General features: G+C 35.3%; 1 protein-coding gene across 4 annotated transcripts in view; it reads left to right on the forward strand.

Annotated features, from left to right (window-relative positions):
- The first annotated feature begins 4,997 nt into the window (after window positions 1–4,997).
- The window catches only part of LOC106054441 (MAM and LDL-receptor class A domain-containing protein 1-like), a 54,735-nt gene continuing 35,943 nt past the window's right edge, over window positions 4,998–23,789 (forward strand). The window contains exons 1-5 of one of the 4 annotated variants that reach the window (XM_056020577.1): window positions 4,998–5,123; window positions 21,114–21,223; window positions 21,669–21,720; window positions 22,345–22,388; window positions 22,818–22,889. In XM_056020577.1, coding sequence (XP_055876552.1) covers window positions 21,140–21,223; window positions 21,669–21,720; window positions 22,345–22,388; window positions 22,818–22,889 — 252 coding nt within the window. In that variant the 5' untranslated portion in view covers window positions 4,998–5,123; window positions 21,114–21,139. Of the gene's footprint in view, window positions 5,124–12,830; window positions 13,200–15,091; window positions 15,219–21,113; window positions 21,224–21,668; window positions 21,721–22,344; window positions 22,389–22,817; window positions 22,890–23,789 lie in introns of those variants that run through there. The other 3 variants (XM_056020578.1, XM_056020579.1, XM_056020580.1) reach the window with 3 other exon arrangements.

Consider the following 23,789-nt stretch of genomic DNA (forward strand, 5'->3'; position numbering starts at 1 on the left):
GGGGCGATTTTTTTCCAAACCCTAACCCTAACGCCCAGTAAACCCGAGTAAGCACGAATTCTTTTTTTTTTACTTCCCCTAATAAACTCATTCGTTTGAAACATAGACTATATATATAGTCTATGGTTTTAAATACTTCTAAAATTAATAGATCCAATTATTCATATCATCAAACACACACACACACAATTACACACAAACTGTCATTAAAAAATTATTTCTTAAGTTTTCTTCTTCAGCTTGTCCTTGAGTTCGTATCACGTGACCATAAGTTTCTGAATGTCCCTTTGATGAAGATGAACTTATATAACATTTTTAACTTCTTTTAAGGGATCTACGCAGTTTCCTCCCTACCTTTAGTGATGACTTAGTTGTCACTACACTTCTTGTGATGTCTTGATATTTGTAGCCGGATGGTGGCGCTGTTATTTCTCCGCCTTCTCTCAGATGATTTGTAAGATCCTGCTCTCTGCATCTGTTTCGGGGATTCTTTGCCCATTCAAAAGTTACGTAAAACGTTTTTGAAAACCGTTAATTTGTTGTTGAAATATATCAATAGTAGACTCAAATAGATTTCTAGCTTCGTACATATCAGAGAGCCAATCGGTAATGTCAGGCCCACATCGTCAAGGAAACTTCCTGTTCTGCTTTAACTGTAAGTCCAGCTAGTGACATATATTATTTTATACTACTATGTTAAAAGCGAAGAGCAGAGTACTGGATAGTTCATCTAAGAAGAGCACAATACTGAACAGTTCAAGATCATCGTAGAGAAGTGCACAGATGCCCCCCCCCCCCCCAAAAAAAAAAGCCAGTGGTGACAGGGGCGATGATTTTTGATTACTTAAGGTGGTACAAGAAAGACTTGCAGCTGCTTAAAGGATTTTGCAATGCTGAGAAATTTGAAGACTCATGTCCTTTCAAGACAAACTACTAGCTCAATAGATTAACTTACACTATGTTAAAGTGCTTCCACGTGAATCCAATTTTCCAGCTTTTTTTTTTAGCTGTCGAGTTCTTTTCCCTTCTAGCCTATATCTTAGTTTTTGCTGTCAGGTCTTTGATGAATTATCACCATAAATTAATGTGTTCATGTATTAATAAAGTATATATTGCGAAATGTATCTAGGTATTACAGTTAATTTAGGCCCGAGCTCAGCCCGACAGTCACACCATACACATTCAGTTATGCATAAAGTAATAAACCATGTGTATGATGATTTAAATAAAATTAGGAATTTAATGCAATGAATTATATACACTGAGTGGATATGAATGATAATAATGAGGTGAGTTACAATAAGGTTTATAAATACTTGATATGAAATACTATGCTCTAATTCATCTCAAGTGATTGACTATTTCAATACAAATAATATAATAACTTAACTTCAATAACTCAATAAGTATGCCTCGGTAGTTGTCCAAATAACAACTAGCAATACACGTAGAGTAATCTTCATTAGTAGTCCACAGCGTGGGTCACAATACCCTCAAAAGCTTGAACGTCATAATCCAACAACCGGTCTGAATAGTCACCCGAAGTCTGGAACGTCATAATCCAACAACAGGTCTGAATACAGTCAGCCGAAGTCTGGAACGTCATAATCCAACAACCGGTCTGAATACAGTCACCCGAAGTCTGGAACGTCATAATCCAACAACAGGTCTGAATACAGTCAGCCGAAGTCTGGAACGTCATAATCCAACAACCGGTCTGAATACAGTCACCCGAAGTCTGTAACGGTACCCTCCGCCTTACCACCACACATCAGACAGAGAACTCCAAGATGAAAACTTAGTTCAATAGTCCAAGGCTAGAACCAATCTGAAGCCTGAAACTAAAACCTAAAATAAGACCCTGTAGAAAGATAAAAGAACGGAGTCTTCTAATTTTCTAGTCTACCAATAGAATAACAAATACGATCGAATCAAATAGAATAACTATTCAGTGGGAAAATTAACTCACCCTACACAGGGGTCAAGATAATCCACTTCAAGAATAATCTGAATATCCACCAAGACACAACACTAAGGCTATCCAGTAGTGAAGTACAAGGAGAACATCAGAGCTCCCTCAAGACAAACGTTTTGTCTCTAGACTACAAGATGGGAAAGAGAGCGACAGACCGTCCGCTACGTCACTAGTAGCGTGTGAGTATTAGTCAAAAAATTGATGACCAGAAACCAAGGGATACAATCTGCTAAACAAAATACTTGGAGGAAAATAAACACAATGACGTCATCAAACGTGTTGAACTCGGCATTATTTACATTTGATTGTCCTGACTACCGTATGCAGTTACTTTAGTAACTGCGACAAATCGTTGTATTCATTGTAAAGTATTTAAAATTCTTAGAACAATGTGAAAAACATAAATCTTTCTAAATATAATTTGTATTTCTCTTTTTCGAACTTCAAAAACGTATCAGAACTATTATCAGCTCGTATCTCATCACTGTACACTGCACAGCCACCAACCAATCGCTTAACCCCTACTCACTTTCACATGGGAAACAAACACACCCACACACACACACACACACACACACTCTCTCTCTCTCTCTCTCTCTCTCTCTCCATAACAAGCAGTTTATTATTTAACTCTTTCTCTTCGTAATTATTTATCACATTCTGGTGGAATCAACGTTGGTATCGTCAGTTAGAAGAGAAAGAGTTAATAATGATTAGAGAAGGAAGTTTGTTTTTAATAAATAAATTGACATGTTCGATTATAATACAGATAGAATGCATCAATGTACATTCGTTTTGCAATGACAGTCTTAGGATTAATAGTTCTACATTTGTGCATTTGGTATCACAATATTGTGTACAACTAGTCCATAGACATATTTATATAGGTCAGTGAACCAGTTATATCTTTAAGCTAAAGGTTCTTCAAGGGCTAATATCCAGCTCGTTATAGACATCGAGGACCAAGGTAGACAACAGCGTTGAATTTCAAGGGGAAATGGGAAAGGGTCGTAATTATTGTTTCATCAATTGAAGATTGATAGATAAAAACAAAAGTGTAACTAAATTTTCTTAGTTTAGCAGTGCCTATAGTCCAATGTTTGTATTTCCAAAAACTGTTAAAGTTATAAATCACTTCCTGAAATGGAAGAATCTTGTGTGTATTAGTAATGAAGGCGCTTAGAAGTTTGAAAAGCATACTCGGAGTATACATGATTTTTTATTATAAGCAAACCGAATTATTTATTAATTACAAGAGAAATACATATCGCAAAGGCAGCTACAGTATATGAGATAATCCATTGTATGCCCGATCACATGACATGCGCTCAGGTTGTCAGCACGACGGTCCTGGTTCGAACCTTTCTGCCATCCCTTGGTGTCCTGCAGGGGATTTAGACTACGACGAAATAATCTTAAAGGAAAGCCTTAAACTTGAGACGATCTAGGCCTATTTTTTTCATTGCAGTTGGTGCGTACGAGTTAGACTTAACTTAAGTGTCTAGAGTTCAGCTGTCATGCATGTTTTTTTAACAATTCTGAAATACTTTTATCACGATTGCCTCTTCTTCTGCACAGAGAAACCTTGGCAATCATTATTGCTTGTTCCTGACAACCCCTAAGAAAAAAACAAAGATTGTCTTACTAAAACCACGTGCTCTAAATATAGTCACATTAGTAAGTACTTGTTGGCATGTTTAAATGAGATAACTACAGATTCCCACAAACCAACATTTGTAGGCCTTGTTAATCTTGACGTCATACTGTACACGTGCATACCCTAGCACTACTTTTTCATTGGTTAAGTGTCTTGCAGTCGTGCAGCGTCAAGTGCGTCGTTCGTCACTGGTTTATGTGTACTACGTCATAGATGATTATAGATTATAAACATCCATGAGATTAAAACGAAATATGTAATATCAAAAAGGAAAAAAAAATATTCAATCAATTTGGAGAAAAAAAAATCAAAGCATGAAATGGCTTGAAATATGAGTTGGCTTTTGTCACGTGCTAAATGTGTTCTTTAAAAACGTTTTTGAAATGAAACAAATCACGTGATAATATCACCTGCCAATTCATCCATTTAATTTATAATTAGTTCAATATTTATTTTCCTTTCCAAATTGGAAGACCAACAATTTTCTTTCACAAGTCTTGACAAAAATATAGACTGGAAAAAATAACCTTTAAAAGAAAAGGAACAAGAAATAGCCTGTTAGACAAGGCTTCATTAAAAGGAAAAAAAATATATTAAAAAACTTTAGTTACCAATTTCGAAAATGTCCCCCAATTTATGCTGTAGAAAAGAAAAAAAAGATATCCCAAACATGACTCCCCCCCCTATTTGTTAGTATACACTCCCGTTGGAGATCAATTAAAAAAATTAACTAGTTTGAGTACATCCGTCTGACGATTCTGATTTAAGTCAACGGTATTTTCTTCTTTTTGTGTGAAAATCATTAGAGCGGGAAAAATATCATTAATAAAACTGTTTATACCAGCATATATATATATATATATATATATATATATATATATATATATATATATACACATATTTTAAACAATATAAATGAAGATCTGTGTGTCTTCTTGTCATCTTGCATCAATATGTTTTGGCTTTTCTATTATTTTTCTTAAAATTTTTTTTTTGGGGGGGGGGGGGCCGGAAGGGCGAGGGGAAGTTTAAACATATTGTCAACTTGTATGAACGAAAACAACAAAAAACCACAAGTTCAAAATATGATATAAACACTATGATAAGCTAACGAATTCAAAGAAAGTCAACAAAGAAAGTGTGTCGCCATACTAGGAAGATTTGTTTCCCGGTTCTCTGAGATGAAGAAATCGCATCCTCGAAAAATACATGTCAACAAGCAGCGGTAGGTCACACTCCAATCACCAACCCGGCACTATAAGTTCTATTGTACCATTCACATAACAAAAACTAAGGCCCGGCATCTAGAAATCTGAGAGTCCGTTTATCAGCTCAAGAGCCTGGGTTGGGGAGTATAAAGTTACACAACTTGAGCAGGACAACAGTCTGAAACCTCGGGACGGGCCAGGATTTGCCGGGAACTATTGTTTTCTCTTCTTGCCAATAATTTCCTTTTTTTTTCTTCAAGTTAGAACTTCTATATATCGTGAGGTAAAGTGTTGAATTAATACATCTAGATTTAGAAGTAATTTTAATTTTAGACATGTTTATGAATTGAACGAGTTCCCGCGAGTTGATGAAATGTAGGCCTAGATCTATCTTTAGAAAAGTGTTTGACAGAAAATACTGATGCGACAATTATGGCTTTATATGTTCGGAGAACATGTGTAATTTGAATTTTGTTGTATAATAGGCCTATACAGATTATAGGCCAATATAGGTCCTATGCACGGACCACCGGACAAGCTTTAGCGGTTCTAGTAATAAAGATAATAATAATGCACATTCTGTAAAAAAAAAAAATACAAGTTAAAGAATGTGTATTAAGATCTAGCAGGGATTGCTTTTGCATTGTCTTTGAATAAACCAATACATTCAATGATGAATTAGCCATTGTCTGAATAAACCAATACATTCAATGATGAATTAGCCATTGTCTGAATAAACCAATACATTCAATGATGAATTAGCCATTGTCTGAATAAACCAATACATTCAATGATGAATTAGCCATTGTCTTTGAATAAACCAATACATTCAATGATGAATTAGCCATTGTCTTTAAATAAACCAATACATTCAATGATGAATTAGCCATTGTCTGAATAAACCAATACATTCAATGATGAATTAGCCATTGTCTGAATAAACCAATACATTCAATGATGAATTAGCCATTGTCTGAATAAACCAATACATTCAATGATGAATTAGCCATTGTCTTTGAATAAACCAATACATTCAATGATGAATTAGCCATTGTCTTTAAATAAACCAATACATTCAATGATGAATTAGCCATTGTCTTTGAATAAACCAATACATTCAATGATGAATTAGCCATTGTCTTTGAATAAACCAATACATTCAATGATGAATTAGCCATTGTCTTTGAATAAACCAATACATTCAATGATGAATTAGCCATTAAACACTTGGCTATATAAACTTTAATCAATGTTTTTAAACAAGCAAGTACGATTGTCCTTTTTTAAATTTTTGATTAAAAGTCAAATAAAATATCTGGAGAATGATGGACAAAGTAAGCAGACGACTTGTGAATAGAAGCTATTTTTTTTTTTAGAACTAGATACGGATGAATAGGAAGAATAGGTTACATTGATTAGCAGTCAATAGTTTGGAACAGAATGATTCGTTGTTTCAAAGTCTTCAACTTTCTCCATACTTGAAGTCTTCAATCAGACTTCAAAAACATGAGACTTTATCCTTAAATCTCTTTTACATCTTCAATATAATCTTCAATCTGACTTAAGCTGAGGTAAAACATGGTTAAACAACTTGACAAAAGTCACTAATATATAGGCCTAAGTCATAATATTTCCCGTTAGATTTCTGCGCAGTTGGACATACCGAGTAGAATACTCTACCAAACAGTTGGACATACCGAGTAGAATACTCAACCAAACAGTTGGACATACCGAGTAGAATACTCTAACAAACAGTTGGACATACCGAGTAGAATACTCTAACAAACAGTTGGACATACCGAGTAGAATACTCTACCAAACAGTTGGACATACCGAGTAGAATACTCAACCAAACAGTTGGACATACCGAGTAGAATACTCTACCAAACAGTTGGACATACCGAGTAGAATACTCTACCAAACAGTTGGACATACCGAGTAGAATACTCAACCAAACAGTTGGACATACCGAGTAGAATACTCAACCAAACAGTTGGACATACCGAGTAGACTACTCTACCAAACCGATGGACATACCGAGTAGACTACTCTACCAAATCGATGGACATACCGAGTAGACTACTCTACCAAACCGATGGACATACCGAGTAGACTACTCTACCAAACCGATGGACATACCGAATAGACTACTCTACCAAACCGATGGACATACCGAATAGACTACTCTACCAAACCGATGGACATACCGAATAGACTACTCTACCAAACAGATGGACGGAAGGAACAAAGTTCTTACCCACGTGTATTTGTTTTCTTTTATACTTTAAACAGATCCTCTTATTAACCCATGGTGGGTGGAATCTGCGTGGAACCTGGACACAGGACGGGTATTTCTAAAACGGCTCTAACGATTTTTCAAGAAATTTGACAGTTTATGTATATGTTTTGGGGAAAATGCTACATAATTGGCCACACCGTCAAACTGTTCGACCGTTATAACTTTTTCAAAATAGAATCATCTTAAAATTAAATGTGACTTCTTTGAACAGGATTTCACCCCGCACTGGACTCCATTGTTTCTTGGTATTCAGTCAAGAGTTGACTCAACAAATAGACGTCCATAGACATTTCGTGCACCTTCATACGTCGCAATGAGCTGGGGACTGTAATAGAATACATTGATTGTGCAAGCTCACTGAAAAGACTCCTTGCAATATTGAAGACTTATAAGATACCAATAGAATGAAACATTATAGACCGCCATTAGCTCTATAAAGGAGGCATTGATTTAAAACAACTTTTCTTATGTTGCTTGTTTCCTAGAACACAATGACAAAATGTTGTCTGAGTCTAGGAATAAAACATATCACACAATCAGGTTGGGATGGGAGGGGTGGGTACTTTAAAATAACACTTTTCGATGCTGTTGTCAGTACTATAAGCCGCATAGTGTCTAGGCCTACACATCTATTTTCCGGGTGTCACTCAGAATTCATGACAAATTGATCTTCGTAAAGCTGTTGCATTATAAGAAAATAACACTATACTTTTATAATCCCTTAAATTATATTTGCTTTGTTAAATAGGAAAACACTGGCTAAATCTGGGTACCACATGCATGCAGTGATTCATGGTGAGCGATCACAAGATAAAGCTTTTGTAATAAGCACAGTTAAGAGCAGCAAGAGATTATATCAGTAAATATTATTTTGGGCGGGTGCCTCTAACTAGTTTTCTTACTAAACAAAATAACATGAACAAAGTTTTGGTTTTAACTTTCTGTTTAACCCTAGCACAACAATCGCAGGCTACACTAATGGACAAAACAGTCGCAATGCAGGGAAAATATATTTTAAAAAAAAGGAAACTCGATCTCCCGCTGACTAGTTCAAACCTGAAAAAGTGTGCTGTTTGACAAAGGTTTAGCTTAATTAATCTGACAAAACAAATTGTTGACAGATCTACTGTCGTAGGTCAAAGGACGCCACTTCCAATGATGACCCACAACAGATAGATTAAATATTTGCACAATGGCTTGTCTTGGCCTTGACTTTTGATGAGTTCGATTCGATGGGAAATAATTAAAAGTGCAGTTCTATTTTGAATTTTAATGAAACAATTCTCAACTACCAGCTAACAATTAGTAAAATGTTTACATTAATTTTTTTTTTTATTTTGGCTATTGAAATATGATTTGTTTTTAAACAAATCTTACTTCTGTAATGCAGGGCCGGTCTTGGATAATCGTAGGCCCTAGGCGTAATGAGTTTGGTAGCCCTAAATGAATTTTTTTTAAAAAAGAAAAGAAACCGAAAAAAATAAAATAACTGAAATTGATAAATCTCAATTTTCGTAGAAGAGACAAGAACTAGGCTTGTTAATAGAGTCATAGTTCTCTTCTATGTTTCAGATCTGATCCAAGTAGCGCAACTTTTTTCTCCTATTTTTTTTGTCCTGTGTGAGGCCCCTTAGTTTGCCTATGCTTAATGCCGGCCCTGGCTAAGGATTATGCAAAATAGTAAGACGATTGTGAGTTTCTAGTGGTCCACTATTAAGATTGCAGTGTTTTTCTTGACAAGGAATTCCCACACTTGACACTTGATCTATAGAAGATGAGACCCTTGTTCGCTGTGTTCGATTCATTCTTAGACACACACACACACACACACACAAACATACACTTATTACACACATATGTACTCAGTGTTGATCTAGATTTCTATTCTAAACCCCACTTTTTCATACATTATAAACATCGCATATTTAAAATGAGAAAATATAAATATTAACTAATATGTTGGTAGCGATATTTTAGTTCTAGTCTACTTTTATTTCACTCGTCTTGGAAAAAACCTAGATCTAGCTTTCAATTTATTTGCCTTATAGCAGTGACGCCCAACATTCTTCATCCACCGGGCCAAATAAATTCCCCACACTCTTGTCGCGGGCCACATCATTGTAAAAATGTACATGCAATAGAGCAGACGACATTTTGATTAGAAACAAGTAGCATCCAACATTATTTCTATAGCAACTAGTTATGTTTGTTTTCTCTAACGAACAAAAAGAAAGACTAATGATAAATACATGAATAAGTAATTAAATATGACCTGCAGTCCTGCAGTTGAATGGAGTATTAGGGCCTACATAGGCCTATATATATATATATATATATATATATATATATATATATATATATATATATATATATATATATATATATATGGTCAAATTATACGCTTGGTTTGTAAGTAGATTTAGCACAGTATTTATATAATACAATGTACTCTAGCAAAAGAAACAATTGCGCATCTTAGTTGCAATGAGGATTGCTCTAGGTTTGGTAAGGAAACATGTCTACCTGGCGTCAGGTCTTTCGTGTCAGACCTTTACATAGACGGCTTTACACCGACTGAGGCGTTGGTGAGTAAACACGGGTTGTCATTGGTTGCTGATGTTGGCAGTCATAAGATAGGTCGCCCACTACCGGTGTTCCTCGTGAACCTTTACTGAATGCTCCCTGACCGAGTTGGACACTTGCCTCCCTTAGACTCGCACCTTCAAATCCTGGACCAACCAATTCTCAGATATTTTTTTTTATTTTTTTACAAAGCTTATATCAACTCACTTTGGTAAAAAGTTTGTACACCTTATTTCTCCCAAAACCAATCTCAGATCAAGCTGAAATTTTGCACAATTATTTCTTTTACCTGACAACACAAGTATCAATAAAAAATTTAACCAATTGGTAATTAATTATTTTGTTTGGAATCTTGAACAAAGGAAAGAAATTGTACTTGACTGAAGTGGTGGTATTAGCCGAATTAATATATTCCTTTATAGGTTGCCGCTTAAAATTGAAACAAATAATATAAAACTATACAATCTTCTCTAATCTTAAGTACCTCACTAGCAGAGTGGTTGGTATTTCGGCTTGAGCCATGAGTTCAAATTCAGGTCGTTGCCCCCCCCCCCCCCCACCTTTTTGTGTAAATACCGTTACAAACCGATTACAGTAAATGATCACATACATCTAAATCTAGATTTAGATTTAGTGGAGAGATGAGGTATTTGATGATCACATACATCTAGATTTAGATTTAGTGGAGAGATGAGGTATTTGATGATCACATACATCTAGATTTAGATTTAGTGGAGAGATGAGGTATTTGATGATCACATACATCTAGATTTAGATTTAGTGTAGAGATGAGGTATTTGATGATCACATACATCTAGATTTAGATTTAGTGGAGAGATGAGGTAATTGATGAACACATACATCTAGATTTAGATTTAGTGGAGAGATGAGGTATTTGATGATCACATACATCTAGATTTAGATTTAGTGGAGAGATGAGGTATTTGATGATCACATACATCTAGATTTAGATTTAGTGGAGAGATGAGGTATTTGATGATCACATACATCTAAATGTAGTTTACGTGGAGAGATGAGGTATTTGATGATCACATACATCTAAATGTAGTTTACGTGGAGAGATGAGGTATTTGATGATCACATACATCTAAATGTAGTTTACGTGGAGAGATGAGGTAATTGATGATCACATACATCTAGATTTAGATTTAGTGGAGAGATGAGGTATTTGATGATCACATACATCTAGATTTAGATTTAGTGGAGAGATGAGGTATTTGATGATCACATACATCTAGATTTAGATTTAGTGGAGAGATGAGGTATTTGATGATCACATACATCTAGATTTAGATTTAGTGGAGAGATGAGGTATTTGATGAACACATACATCTAATTCTAGAGCTTATAAAAAATGTTACCTTCAAGTTCAGTTTTTTTAGAGATGTTGTTACATTTTTTGAACATCCCAAAAGTCTAATGATGTTTATTTATTAATTTTTATATTAATGCAAACAAAGCTTTCCATTTTTAGCGGCCCCCGAAAGGGGAAAAGACGCTATTAGTTTTGTGTGAAATGTCCGTCGTCCGTCCCGTTTAGATCTCGTAAACTAGAAAAGAAAGTGAAAATTCGACATCATAATATTTTATACCATTCAAAGTTCTGATGCAACGGCTACTTTTTTCTTTTCTGAAAGCGAATAATCTAATTTTTAAAATGACTTATGCAATCATTTTTTTCATAAAATACACCACTTTTACAACTATTCACTATTTAATAGTAACAAACACTGGAGACTCTTTATTAGGGGACTATAAAACATAAAACATATTTCCACCACATTTACGATAACGGTTTTAGATTTTTTGTCAAAAATTATTATTTTTTAATTATTTGTATTGCTAAGTTATGTAAGTCCTGTCATACTAATTAATACATTTACAAAAATAAAATGATTACTTTTCTTTTAGTATGCATATAAGTTGGACATAATTTAAAACAACAATTAATAAGTAATTTTTTTTATATTAGCGCGTGAACTGCAGCGCTAAGGTTATAATTATTGAACACCTGAAAGGATTTTTTTTTTTACGGATATTTTTTTCTTTAGGAGTAAGAGATTGACCATTTACAAAACATTGAGATCAATTAGATATAAGACATCAGGTAGGCCAGGTTCACATCGAACTTCACATTCACTTTCAACTATTGTTTGGTCTGCTAGACCGCTGGGGCACCACACAAGACCTGTCAACCTACTTTATCCATTCGTCTCTGTCATTTGTCTTTGATAGAATTTCATTCTGATGTTCTTTCTACAAATATTGAAACCTGCCATTTTTACGTTATTGTATTTTGTACCGACCACTTTCGGAGCCGATTTTGAGTTTGTGTTTCCACAAACTGTCTTTGTAACCTTATTAATATTGTATTAGGTTAAGTTGTATTGCATTGAATTAAATATTGTATTGAGTTAAATATTGTATTGTAGAGCTAAGATTGTATTGTATTGAGTTAAATATTTTATAGAGTTAAATATTGTATTGTTTTGAGTTAAATATTGTATTTTATTTAAAATTACAGTGTGAGGAAATACATTTATAAAAACCCTTTTTAAAAAAGTAATTAGACTAAGATGTGTGCCAAATTGATTAGATACATGGACTTCCTTTTATGTAAATTTAATTGTGTTTTCTAACATGGTGACACTAAGGAGTGTCCCGACTGGCACCCTTCACTCTCTGTGTAGATCATTATTTCTAAGACGTAACTGGTCGTCTTTCTGAACCTAAGAGCTAGAGAGCGTCTTGCCTACTAACACACACTGTTGCCAGTCAGGTCCTAGTCAACACACCACCCTGGCGATAAGCCTTCCTAGCTGCTGTCTGTTTGGGGAGGAATTAGGGGCTAGGCTTTACAGTCTCTCCCCTGATAGGGGCGGGCCATCCTCTACGGCACCTTACTGCTCCATCCTTTTCTCGGGCCCCCTACACATGGCTTAAAGTAGCTACTAATTATGTCTTAAATACACTCCAAGGACGATAACTTCTTCTGACACCATTGTGTGTTGACTGTTAATTTTCACGATTAGTCTCTTAGCCGATTTTCAATGAAACTATTTTGGTGACTTATTTCATGTCAAGCAAACACAAACATAAGCGCAAACTGACAAGCATACACACACACATACACAGAAACGATATCACACACAAAGTAAATCAACAAAAACATGCTTACTTTTGGTACAAGGGATTTTTTTTTTTAGTTTAGAAAAATGCTTGATGCTAAAGGTCTCTCGTTGTGGTGAAGACTTTTTACGACCTATCAATAGCTTAGTGGTTATTTCTCTTGATTAGGTCATGTTCTTAGTCGAGAAGTTTTCCATTTCGACTCAGTCTGTGCTATTAATCCAAAGTTAATTCGCGATGGAGATAGCTGTGTATATTTTCACTTGGAATCTTGATGTATTTTCTGTACAAATCGGGTCTTCCTTCACAGACCTTTGAGTTAGATACGTAAGTAGCTAGTCATGTCAAGATCGTAGTTTATTATTTATACAGCTTCTTGTTTGGTCTGATGAACTGTCAGTCTGGTGGTATGTCTGTCTCGTGGTATGTCTGTCTCCTGGTATGTCTGTCTGGTGGAATGTCTGTCTGCTTCTCTTTCAACTAATAAACAACGAAGAGATAGGGATGAAACAATTGAACTGTTAGTATTTTCTATGTGGGAAAGAGTATGATTGTGTGTGAGTTTATTAGAGTAAATGTGTCAATATCTTTGTGTGTGTGAGAGAGAAAGAGTTTATTAGAGTAAATGTGTCCATATCTGTGGGTGTGTGAGTATAATACAATGTGTCAGTGTTGTGCATGTGTGAATTTATGTGTATTGTTAGAAGTAGAATGCACAAAAAGACTCTAAGCTTACAAATGTTTACTTCTAATATTTAGGAGTGTTCCTGAAATTTCATCAGTTTATTTTTTATCGCATATTATTATATTTTGTTTTTGTTTTCTAGTTGTTATAATATAATGTCATTTTGAACACATATTTTTTTTAAAGTATCTTGAGGCCAAGGAAGACAACTATTATGCATTAAAACATCTCGTAGTTTGATTGAAGCATTCTGTAAATGGACAGAGGTCACTCTATTCTGCATGTATAAGGAGTTTGCTGTGTGGCTGTGCAACGTACAGACATATTGATGAATATCTAGTCTGAGTCTAGAATCTAGAATTACTGTGACTATTTTATCATGTCAATTTTAATGAGAATAAATTGTCCAAGCATTCTATTTGTATGGCATGGGTAGAACAAGAACAATATTGAACAGTCCTTTGGAAGAAAAAAAAGCTTATCTAATGGGAAGAACTCCCCCTTACAACTATATATATCAATAATGTAGAAGTTATTTCCCTTATTCGATATCAAACAAAATAATTAATTACCAATAATTAATTGACTAATTGGGTAATTTGTTATTTAATTCAGGTTTTGTTATGTACATTAATTAATTTTTTTTAAAGTATCAGCTTGATCGGAGAATGCGTGTGGGAGAACTAGCGTTTACAATTATTTAAGGGGACTAAACACTACAAATTTAGCCATATATGTGAATACTGAAGGATTAATTTCCCTTATTGGTTTCAACGAAATAATTAATTACCAGTAATTATTTGACTAATTGGTTAATTTTTTTTATTGATTCATGTCTTGTCTACGCCAATGAATAATTGTGAAGTTTTAACTTGATCCGAGAATGACAGACATTATGAGTTTATAGGAGCTTTGTAAAAAAAAAACCCTTCATAAACGATATTCAAACTACTTCAAGAAAAGGTGTCGGAAGAGAGTTAATGTGCACATCAAAAGTTAGAAAACAAAAAAAACAAAAACATCTTTATAGTTGTATTTTAATAGATTCATCGGGGTTTTCTAATTGAAGCCCCAAAATATCAGTTTATTAATGTTAACAAGGTTTAGATTTAATGACGTACTTAACCCAAAGAGGTTTAGTTTAAGAATTTGATATTTACATTATAAAATTAGATTAGAAACATCACAACATCATGAGTTGTCTGTCTTTGTTAGCTACACTACAGATTCTGATTAGTTTAGTAGTTATCTCAGAACTCTCTAGTGATTGCCTAACTTGAATCATGGTTTAAACAAGCTCCTTTGTAAAATAAAATTCCATTCCGCATACATGATCTGAAAGATGATAATTAATTTTTGTTTAATCATTACAACCACATGCTGCCCAATTTAATTTATATTGGAATTGTAAGCCCATTTAAAAGAAACTGTGTCTCGGCCAACCCCCCCCCCCCTGTATATTTCTAGGCCTGTTTCAATCGAGTTCTTACTGGTTCAGTACAACACAAATACTGCCGTCATCTCCCCCTGCATATAAATGAGCAACGTTTGACATACCGACCTGTAGTTTCCACTGGCTGGCATTTCAGACCGTCCAAGTATGCAAATACAGAGTGTTAGTGGTTTCTGGTTCAGATCCTTGGGGAATTCGGCCGCGCTGGGTAAGATAAAGCTTCACAAGGTAAATGTACGAGGTGAACCGAGTCGCTTGTTCTCATTACACCTTCCATCTGGACTTAGGCCTAGACACTCTAGATACATAGGCTAATTACCAAAATACGCTCAATATGTTAGGACTTATGCTTAGACACTTTTGCATTAGATACATAGGCTAATCACCAGAAAAAAAAATATACAGATCGTGATGTGATATCATTCAGTATCCATTTGCGAATGCACGAAAAAAAAGTTTCATTTAATTACAAAGCTGTATAGCGATAACTCCCCATATCATTATATGAGTTTTGTATAACAATCCGATCCATTTCATTGTTTTTAGTGTTTCTGTCTTAGAGAACGTTCATATCTAGATTTATTAGGGGACTTAGGTTGTAGGTTTTGTTGTCTACGCTCCATCTAGGTTGTAGGTTTTGTTGTCTACGCTCCATTTAGGTTGTTTGTGTTGTTGTCTACGCTCCATCTAGGTTGTAGGAGTTGTTGTCTACGCTCCATCTAGGTTGAAGGTGTTGTTGTCTACGCTCCATCTAGGTTGTAGGTGTTGTTGTCTACGCTCCATCTAGGTTTTAGGTGTTGTTATCTACGGTCCATCTAGGTGGTAGGTTTTGTTGTCTACGCTCCATCTAGGTTGTAGGTGTTGTTGTCTACGCTCCATTTAGGTTGTAGGTGTTGTTGTCTACGCTCCATCTAGGTTGTATGTTTTGTTGTCTACGCTCCATCTAGGTTGTAGGTTTTGTTGTCTACGCTCCATCTAGGTTGTAGGTTTTGTTGTCTACGGTCCATCTAGGTGGTAGGTTTTGTTGTCTACGCTCCATCTAGGTTGTAGGTGTTGTTGTCTACGCTCCATTTAGGTTGTAGGTGTTGTTGTCTACGCTCCATCTAGGTTGTAGGTGTTGTTGTCTACGCTCCATCTAGGTTGTATGTTTTGTTGTCTACGCTCCATCTAGGTTGTAGGTTTTGTTGTCTACGCTCCATCTAGGTTGTAGGTTTTGTTGTCTACGCTCCATCTAGGTTGTAGGTGTTGTTGTCTACGCTCCATCTAGGTTGTAGGTGTTGTTGTCTACGCTCCATCTAGGTTGTAGGTTTTGTTGTCTACGCTCCATCTAGGTTGTAGGTTTTGTTGTCTACGCTCCATCTAGGTTGTAGGTTTTGTTGTCTACGGTCCATCTAGGTTGTAGGTTTTGTTGTCTACGCTCCATCTAGGTTGTAGGTTTTGTTGTCTACGCTCCATCTAGGTTGTAGGTGTTGTTGTCTACGGTCCATCTAGGTGGTAGGTTTTGTTGTCTTCGCTCCATCTAGGTTGTAGGTTTTGTTGTCTACGCTCCATCTAGGTTGTAGGTGTTGTTGTCTACGCTCCATCTAGGTTGTAGGTTTTGTTGTCTACGCTCCATCTAGGTTGTAGGTGTTGTTGTCTACGCTCCAAGTGTTCATATTATTGTAAATTATAAAACCAAAGTCAATGTTTAAGTCAATATTTTCACAACGCACCTAACTAGAAATGTCAAATTAGATAAATTGGTGACTTATCTGATTATTTCACTGTATAAAATGGCATAAAGCAGGGTTATGTACTTGCTCCTACTCTGATGGCTATCTTATTTGGCGCTATGTTGAGGCATCTAAGCAATACGTCAATGTGTTTTACTTTCGGCGCCGACTATACTATACTAAAACCAAAGAGATAGTTGTTACAGAGTTTCTCTATGCCAATGATTGCGCTTTTCTTACACTGTGAAAATCGGCTCAGACATTTCTCTACAATCCGGCCCACTCGGGCCCACTAATTGTATGACATATGATGAGCATCCAATCATACCTGTCCTCAAAAGTGTTGGGTTAAGTTTAATAATGTACCGAAAGCAGTTAGCTGTATGAATAATTTATAAGATGGTTTGGAAACTATCTGATAAGCGATATTACTATAAAGTATAACACTTGGAATGGGGAATGTCTTAATGTGACAAAATTCTTGCTACTTTATACATTCTTCTTCTTCTTCTAGCCAGCTTTATTGGTGCTGAGCTGTGAGCTCTTTTGCAGACTGTGCCAAGGAAAAATAGTGTACTGTTTTCTTCAGTTGTTCAGCACTGCCGTACAGGGTGTTGGTTATGTTGGGCTGAAGTGGACGTAGGGTCTGCATAAGGTGGATTAGGAAGGGCCATGAAAAGAGGATATGATATTTACGGTTTCATAACAGTGGGCGCAGTGTCTACAAAAGGGGAGTTGTGTGGAATTTATTTTGTTCAGATGGTAAAACCTTATACATTAACATATACATGTACTTGAAATTCATATTCAAGGCATCTGAAGATTCTACAGTGACGAACATATTGTTTATGGTTCACTTTCACTCCTCGCAATTTCTCAGGCATATGGATATCAATTCACAAATACAACTCTTCATCCTCCATTATTTAACAGCCTATTTCACTAGGTCATGAAGCGCGGTGGCTGAGTGGTTAAGCACTTGACTTCCGAACTTAGGGTCCTGGGTTCGAATCTCGGTGAAGACTGGTATTTTTAATTTCGGGATTTTTAGACAGTCAAATCAACACTGACTTTAGTTGGGGAAAGTAAAGGCGGTTGGTCGTTGTGCTGGCCACATGACACCCTGCTAGTTATAACCATTGGCCAAATAAACTGATAAAGGTAACATTTCTTTACTCACAAGCTCATATACTGCTCTCTCAATATCTTGGAAACTGGCTACACACACAACAGAACATGAAGTCCACTTGTTTGAGGATCATTTACGTTCAGTTTCATATCTTTGTTTTGTCATTTGTGAAGGACTTCGTAGCGGGGCCAACTCGAGACTATGCGAGAACTCCACCAGACCAATAACAATTCGTATGTGACTGGACATGTCATCTATAGGACTTGGAACATTGTTGTTGGTTCCTTTGTATATTCATCTGAATATATTCACACTTGATCTCAATAAGAAATAAAGTTTATAAGAAATAAGTTTATCATTTAGTGTGACGTCTACTAGAAGCACTATATATCGATGTAGGGTATTTCGATAATGCTTTAGATTTGTATTAGACGTTAAAAGATTTTTTATTTTTTTTTAAATTACGTCGCTCAAAGTGTTGCTTTTAAAGAGAATATTATAAAATCTTAAAACAATTTACTATCGTACATGCGGTCCTTTCAGTGGCCCTACAGGTCCTATTGGGTTTCAGTCCACCAAACATTTGCCCTAAAGCCAAAATAGCCAGTCCTTCTCTGTCGTGAATGGACACCCCTCAACGTGGTAGTCCCCTTTACATATCTTGGAAGCACAGTAGCCAATAACGCATCACTATCAAGAGAAGTTGATAACCGTCTTGCGAAGGCAAATAGTGCTTTTGGACGCCTCCAAGCGAGCTCTAGCTCCCGACAAAAATCAGTAGCTACCAAGCAGTTGTTTTCACCACACTTTTGCATGCCTCTTAGACCTGGTTGCTCTATAAAACGCATCTAAGGCTCCTCGAACTCTTATCCCACATGGGGAACTATCGTATTCCAAAAGCGATATTTTTTAGTAAGGTTATTAAAAGAGGACGGCGTAACAGAGATGCCCACCGTAAGCGCTATAAAATCCTCTCAGCCCCCATTTTGTCCGTTGCAAAGAGGAAAATAACTGGCAGCAGAGGGCCCCTGAAAGAGGCAGTTGAAGAACTCTCACGAAGGCCCCTGGAAACTTATTTGAGACACATAGAAAAGCCCTTGAACAAGACAGGCGCATAAGACGTTTGTCGGCATCAGGTGTGGAAAAATAAAGAGGTCGCAACTGAGAAACTGCACTCATCCTTAATCTTCGGCATCGAAGACATTGCCATGGTATTATTTACCTAGAGCGACGTATTGACTAAACGTAGATATTTCCGTCTCTCTAAAAGAAGTCGCAGGGAACTACTTCTCTTGAAAAATACACACACACAAACTACAATACACACACAAAAACACCAATACATACACATACAGACACCAACACATACACATAAAAATACCGATACATACATACATAAACAACAATACAAACACATACAAACACCAATACATACACATACAAACACCAATACATACACACACAAACACCAATACTTACAGACAAACACCAATACATACACATGCAAACACCAACACATACACACACAAACATCAATACATACAGAAACAAACACCAATACATACACACTTTTAATCCATGAAGAGCATCTTCGAATTCTTTCCGTTCTATGAGATGACTCAAGTCGCTCCAAGACTCGATGAGGTTAAACTACAAAATTGAATCCAAAAAGTAATTACTTAAATATTTGTTGCGTATGGACCGACACCGTGCAATGTCGTCAATATTCAAGACTGACGCATGAGTCAAAGAGTAGAGACAGATTGTACATGGACACATGATGCATGAGTCAAAGAGTAGAGACAGATTGTACATGAACACATGATGCATGAGTCAAAGAGTAGAGACAGATTGTACATGGACACATGACGCATGAGTCAAAGAGTAGAGACAGATTGTACATGAACACATGATGCATGAGTCAAAGAGTAGAGACAGATTGTACATGGACACATGACGCATGAGTCAAAGAGTAGAGACAGATTGTACATGAACACATGATGCATGAGTCAAAGAATAGAAACAGATTGTACATGGACACATGACGCATGAGTCAAAGAGTAGAGACAGATTGTACATGGACACATGACGCATGAGTCAAAGAGTAGAGACAGATTGTACATGAACACATGATGCATGAGTCAAAGAGTAGAGACAGATTGTACATAAACACATGATGCATGAGTCAAAGAGTAGAGACAGATTGTACATGAACACATGATGCATGAGTCAAAGAGTAGAGACAGATTGTACATGAACACATGATGCATGAGTCAAAGAGACAGATTGTACATGAACACATGATGCATGAGTCAAAGAGACAGATTGTACATGAACACATGATGCATGAGTCAAAGAGTAGAGACAGATTGTACATGAACACATGATGCATGAGTCAAAGAGACAGATTGTACATGAACACATGATGCATGAGTCAAAGAGACAGATTGTACATGAACACATGATGCATGAGTCAAAGAGTAGAGACAGATTGTACATGAACACATGATGCATGAGTCAAAGAGTAGAGACAGATTGTACATGGACACATGATGCATGAGTCAAAGAGACAGATTGTACATGAACACATGATGCATGAGTCAAAGAGACAGATTGTACATGAACACATGACGCATGAGTCAAAGAGACAGATTGTACATGAACACAAACACTCATGTATTGCCCTAAAGGCCTCCATAGCAATGTTGTTAAACCTTTTTCTGCATCTGATTTTGAAGTGAGCAAAAGAAAAGTCTATACGAAGAAGGAAGTCTGTTTTGTGTACCATTCATTGCTATTCAGTACACATCTAAGTAATTCTCTAAGTAAGATCTTGGTTTTCTTAGATAAACTTCTTCCTTATCAACCCATTATTGAACGAAAGGGTTACAAACTTTTTTTTTAACAAAAAAAAACCTATTTGAAGTAAATCCGGGAAAGTCGTGTCTGGGTTTTAACTAACAAATATACAGTTGGAATTCTCTCCTACTTGAAACCCTATATAGTGTATATATAAAGCACCTGTATGATTTGATAAACCTGTCTCTTCCTTTGTGGGTCTGTAGGCGGTATTTTGACTTGTACGATAGACAATTATTGTAACTTCTTTCAGACAACTAATACCTTAATTGTGATTTGAATAAATTATATTTTTTTTCCCTGAGGAGACGTGTTCTATAATGTTTTAGCACAAAAAATAGTTGGATAAAAATGATTAATTAAAGAAAAAAACAACAACTAAGTTTTTTTGTAACTGTTTCAGTGAACTGAGAGTCAAGCCAAGTCGAGATGACAATGTTATGTTGGAAGCTATATGTCATAACTTTAGTGTATTATTATATTTTGTTAGTCAAGTCTTTGCCCTTATATACAGTAAGTATACTTCGTCTTACTTATCTTATCTTATCTTATATAATACTGTCTAACTTATTAAAAAAACTTTTAATTTTAACAATTTTAATTGGTTTTCATTTATTTTTTAACTATTATTCATAAGTAGATGAATTTGAAGGTTTGATCTAGATGGGTTTAGTTTATTCGGTGAGAGGAGGAAAAAGAAAGAGAGAGAGAGAGAGAAAGAGAGAGAGAGAGAGAGGGGGAGAGAGAAAGAAAAAAGATGGAATTAATTGTTAAATAGCTTTCTTAACATGTTAACCATTGAACAATATAAAAATTGATGAGAAACATCTACACTGTATAATACTGTATATCCAATATGCTGTCTGTAATAATAGATAGTTAAATTAAATATTCTCTGAATACTAAAACAACTTGTGTATCTTTTCCAATCCAACTTTTTTTTTCTATATCTGTTTAGCCTGAGAATGAGTCTGCTCTGGAAGAATATTTTAATCCTGAAGAAAATCTAGGCAAGTAGTTTTATTTACATAGATAAGTGCATGACACACACAGTAATGCGTTTTTCAGGCTGCTCTCCACAATTGTCCTTTTGGTCAGCTTCACAGTTGCAGTCATTCCGCTCTGGTCGTCCCGATGATCTCCTGTAAAGTGAGATTGTAATGCTTCCCTCTCTTCTCTTTTGTCTGACTCTCTTTTTCCTGCTACTTTATCTTCTAGAAATATATTTCCAAGTATTAACAATGTCCGGATCTTGCTTAAGCATAGCACGAAAACAAAGTTACGCAATATCAGCACATTTTTACATTCTTGACATTGAAATAAAATAAACCAACAAATTACCGTTTTGAACAAATCTGATAGCAGTATGCCATCTTTAAAACAAAACAAAATATTTAAATTCAAAATAGCTCATATTTATTCTATTCACAGGCACCGGAAAACTTAAAAAGAAATAAAAATAAAACAAGAAATCCATATACTGTCACCTCATTTAATGTTTTACAATCATGTCTTGAAATGGTGCTAGTGACTTCAACAACCTCCCATATGTCAGACAGCTTAATGCAGAGTCTTTTATAATTAAGATGGTTAATGAGTTTCGACTAATGAAAACAATTCTATTTATTCTTCAGGTGTCAACATATTTTTAACGGAAGGAGATATACTTATAGACCGAGTGAGTAGAATTTTTATTTTCTTGCTTGATTGAATAAATAATTGATTGATTGATATTGAAATAATTTGTTATTCTAAAATTTGCAAGTGATTACAGTTTGGCAATATTTTGACATTAAATGTTAAACATTATACTCACACCCGTATTTATGGGTTGATCATCCTACTGAACACATTAGTAAATGTATTAACATACATGTCACATCACAATGTACTTGTTATAGCTCACACATCTTCAGATAGTGTCTGACCTCCTACAGCTGATAGATGCTATTGGTTAGGCTATCACACACACATTGTAGCCTATAATAAGTTCATTGGTAGCTGTACCACGTATCGTTGTTATATAACGCACAATATATATTTACATTCTATGTTTATATAAATCTAGATGTTATAGCATTCATTTTTATTGTGGTCACATGTTTAGGAAGAATATATTTTACGCCAATCAAAAACTGACAGGAGTGGGCGCCATGCAGTTGATGTTCACACAAGACAGGTGTTTGTACCTAAGTCGAAGTGTTACCTTCCTAAACCCCCTTTTTATAACCTATATATTTTATAAACTCTCCTCTCCCTGCATTCGTATATTGGCACATTTTCATAGAGTAGTAATAAAAGGAATAAAAACTAATGAATTAAATTACCTTGTCATAGTCTTATAGATGCGTGAGATTCAGAGGAAATAATAAACTATGCTAAGAGAAAGAATAAACTATGCTAAGAGAAAGAATAAACTATGCTAAGAGAAAGAATAAACTATGCTAAGAGAAAGAATAAACTATGCTAAGAGAAAGAATAAACTATGCTAAGAGAAAGAATAAACTATGCTAAGAGAAAGAATAAACTATGCTAAGAGAAAGAATAAACTATGCTAAGAGAACTATTCTTTGCAAGTCGTTATATTTAATCCACATTTATTCTGAAACAAATATATTTGTAACCATAAGCAGTCAAAGCCTAATGCAGTCTTTTTTTTCCAATGGAATGTTGTTATAATCATTCAGCATTCTAAGTTGCATTAGAATTGGGATAGTGTTAAGATTTCAAGCCAAATTTAAGATTAACTTTGTCTCTCACACTTGATAATCAAGTTTGACCAAGTGTGTGCAGTGAATATAAGAAATGAAATGCATGACTTAAAGGAACAGACACTAATAACAATACCAATACCATTCTAAATTGAATTGTATAACAATGAATGCTAATTGAATGCTCCTCATTTTCTTATTAAACAAACACCTCACTTTAAGCATGAAGATACCAACAAGTTATTTTAGATATATTTAGATACAAATGCGCTATTAGAGCATGGAATTAGATAAGATCATATGAGATACTGTGTAGTCTCAGTAGAATATGTCGAACATTGTGCAGCCTAAATAGAACTTATCAGAAA

This window comes from Biomphalaria glabrata, chromosome 2, assembly GCF_947242115.1.
Source record: "Biomphalaria glabrata chromosome 2, xgBioGlab47.1, whole genome shotgun sequence".
Taxonomy (NCBI): Eukaryota; Metazoa; Mollusca; class Gastropoda; family Planorbidae; genus Biomphalaria; species Biomphalaria glabrata.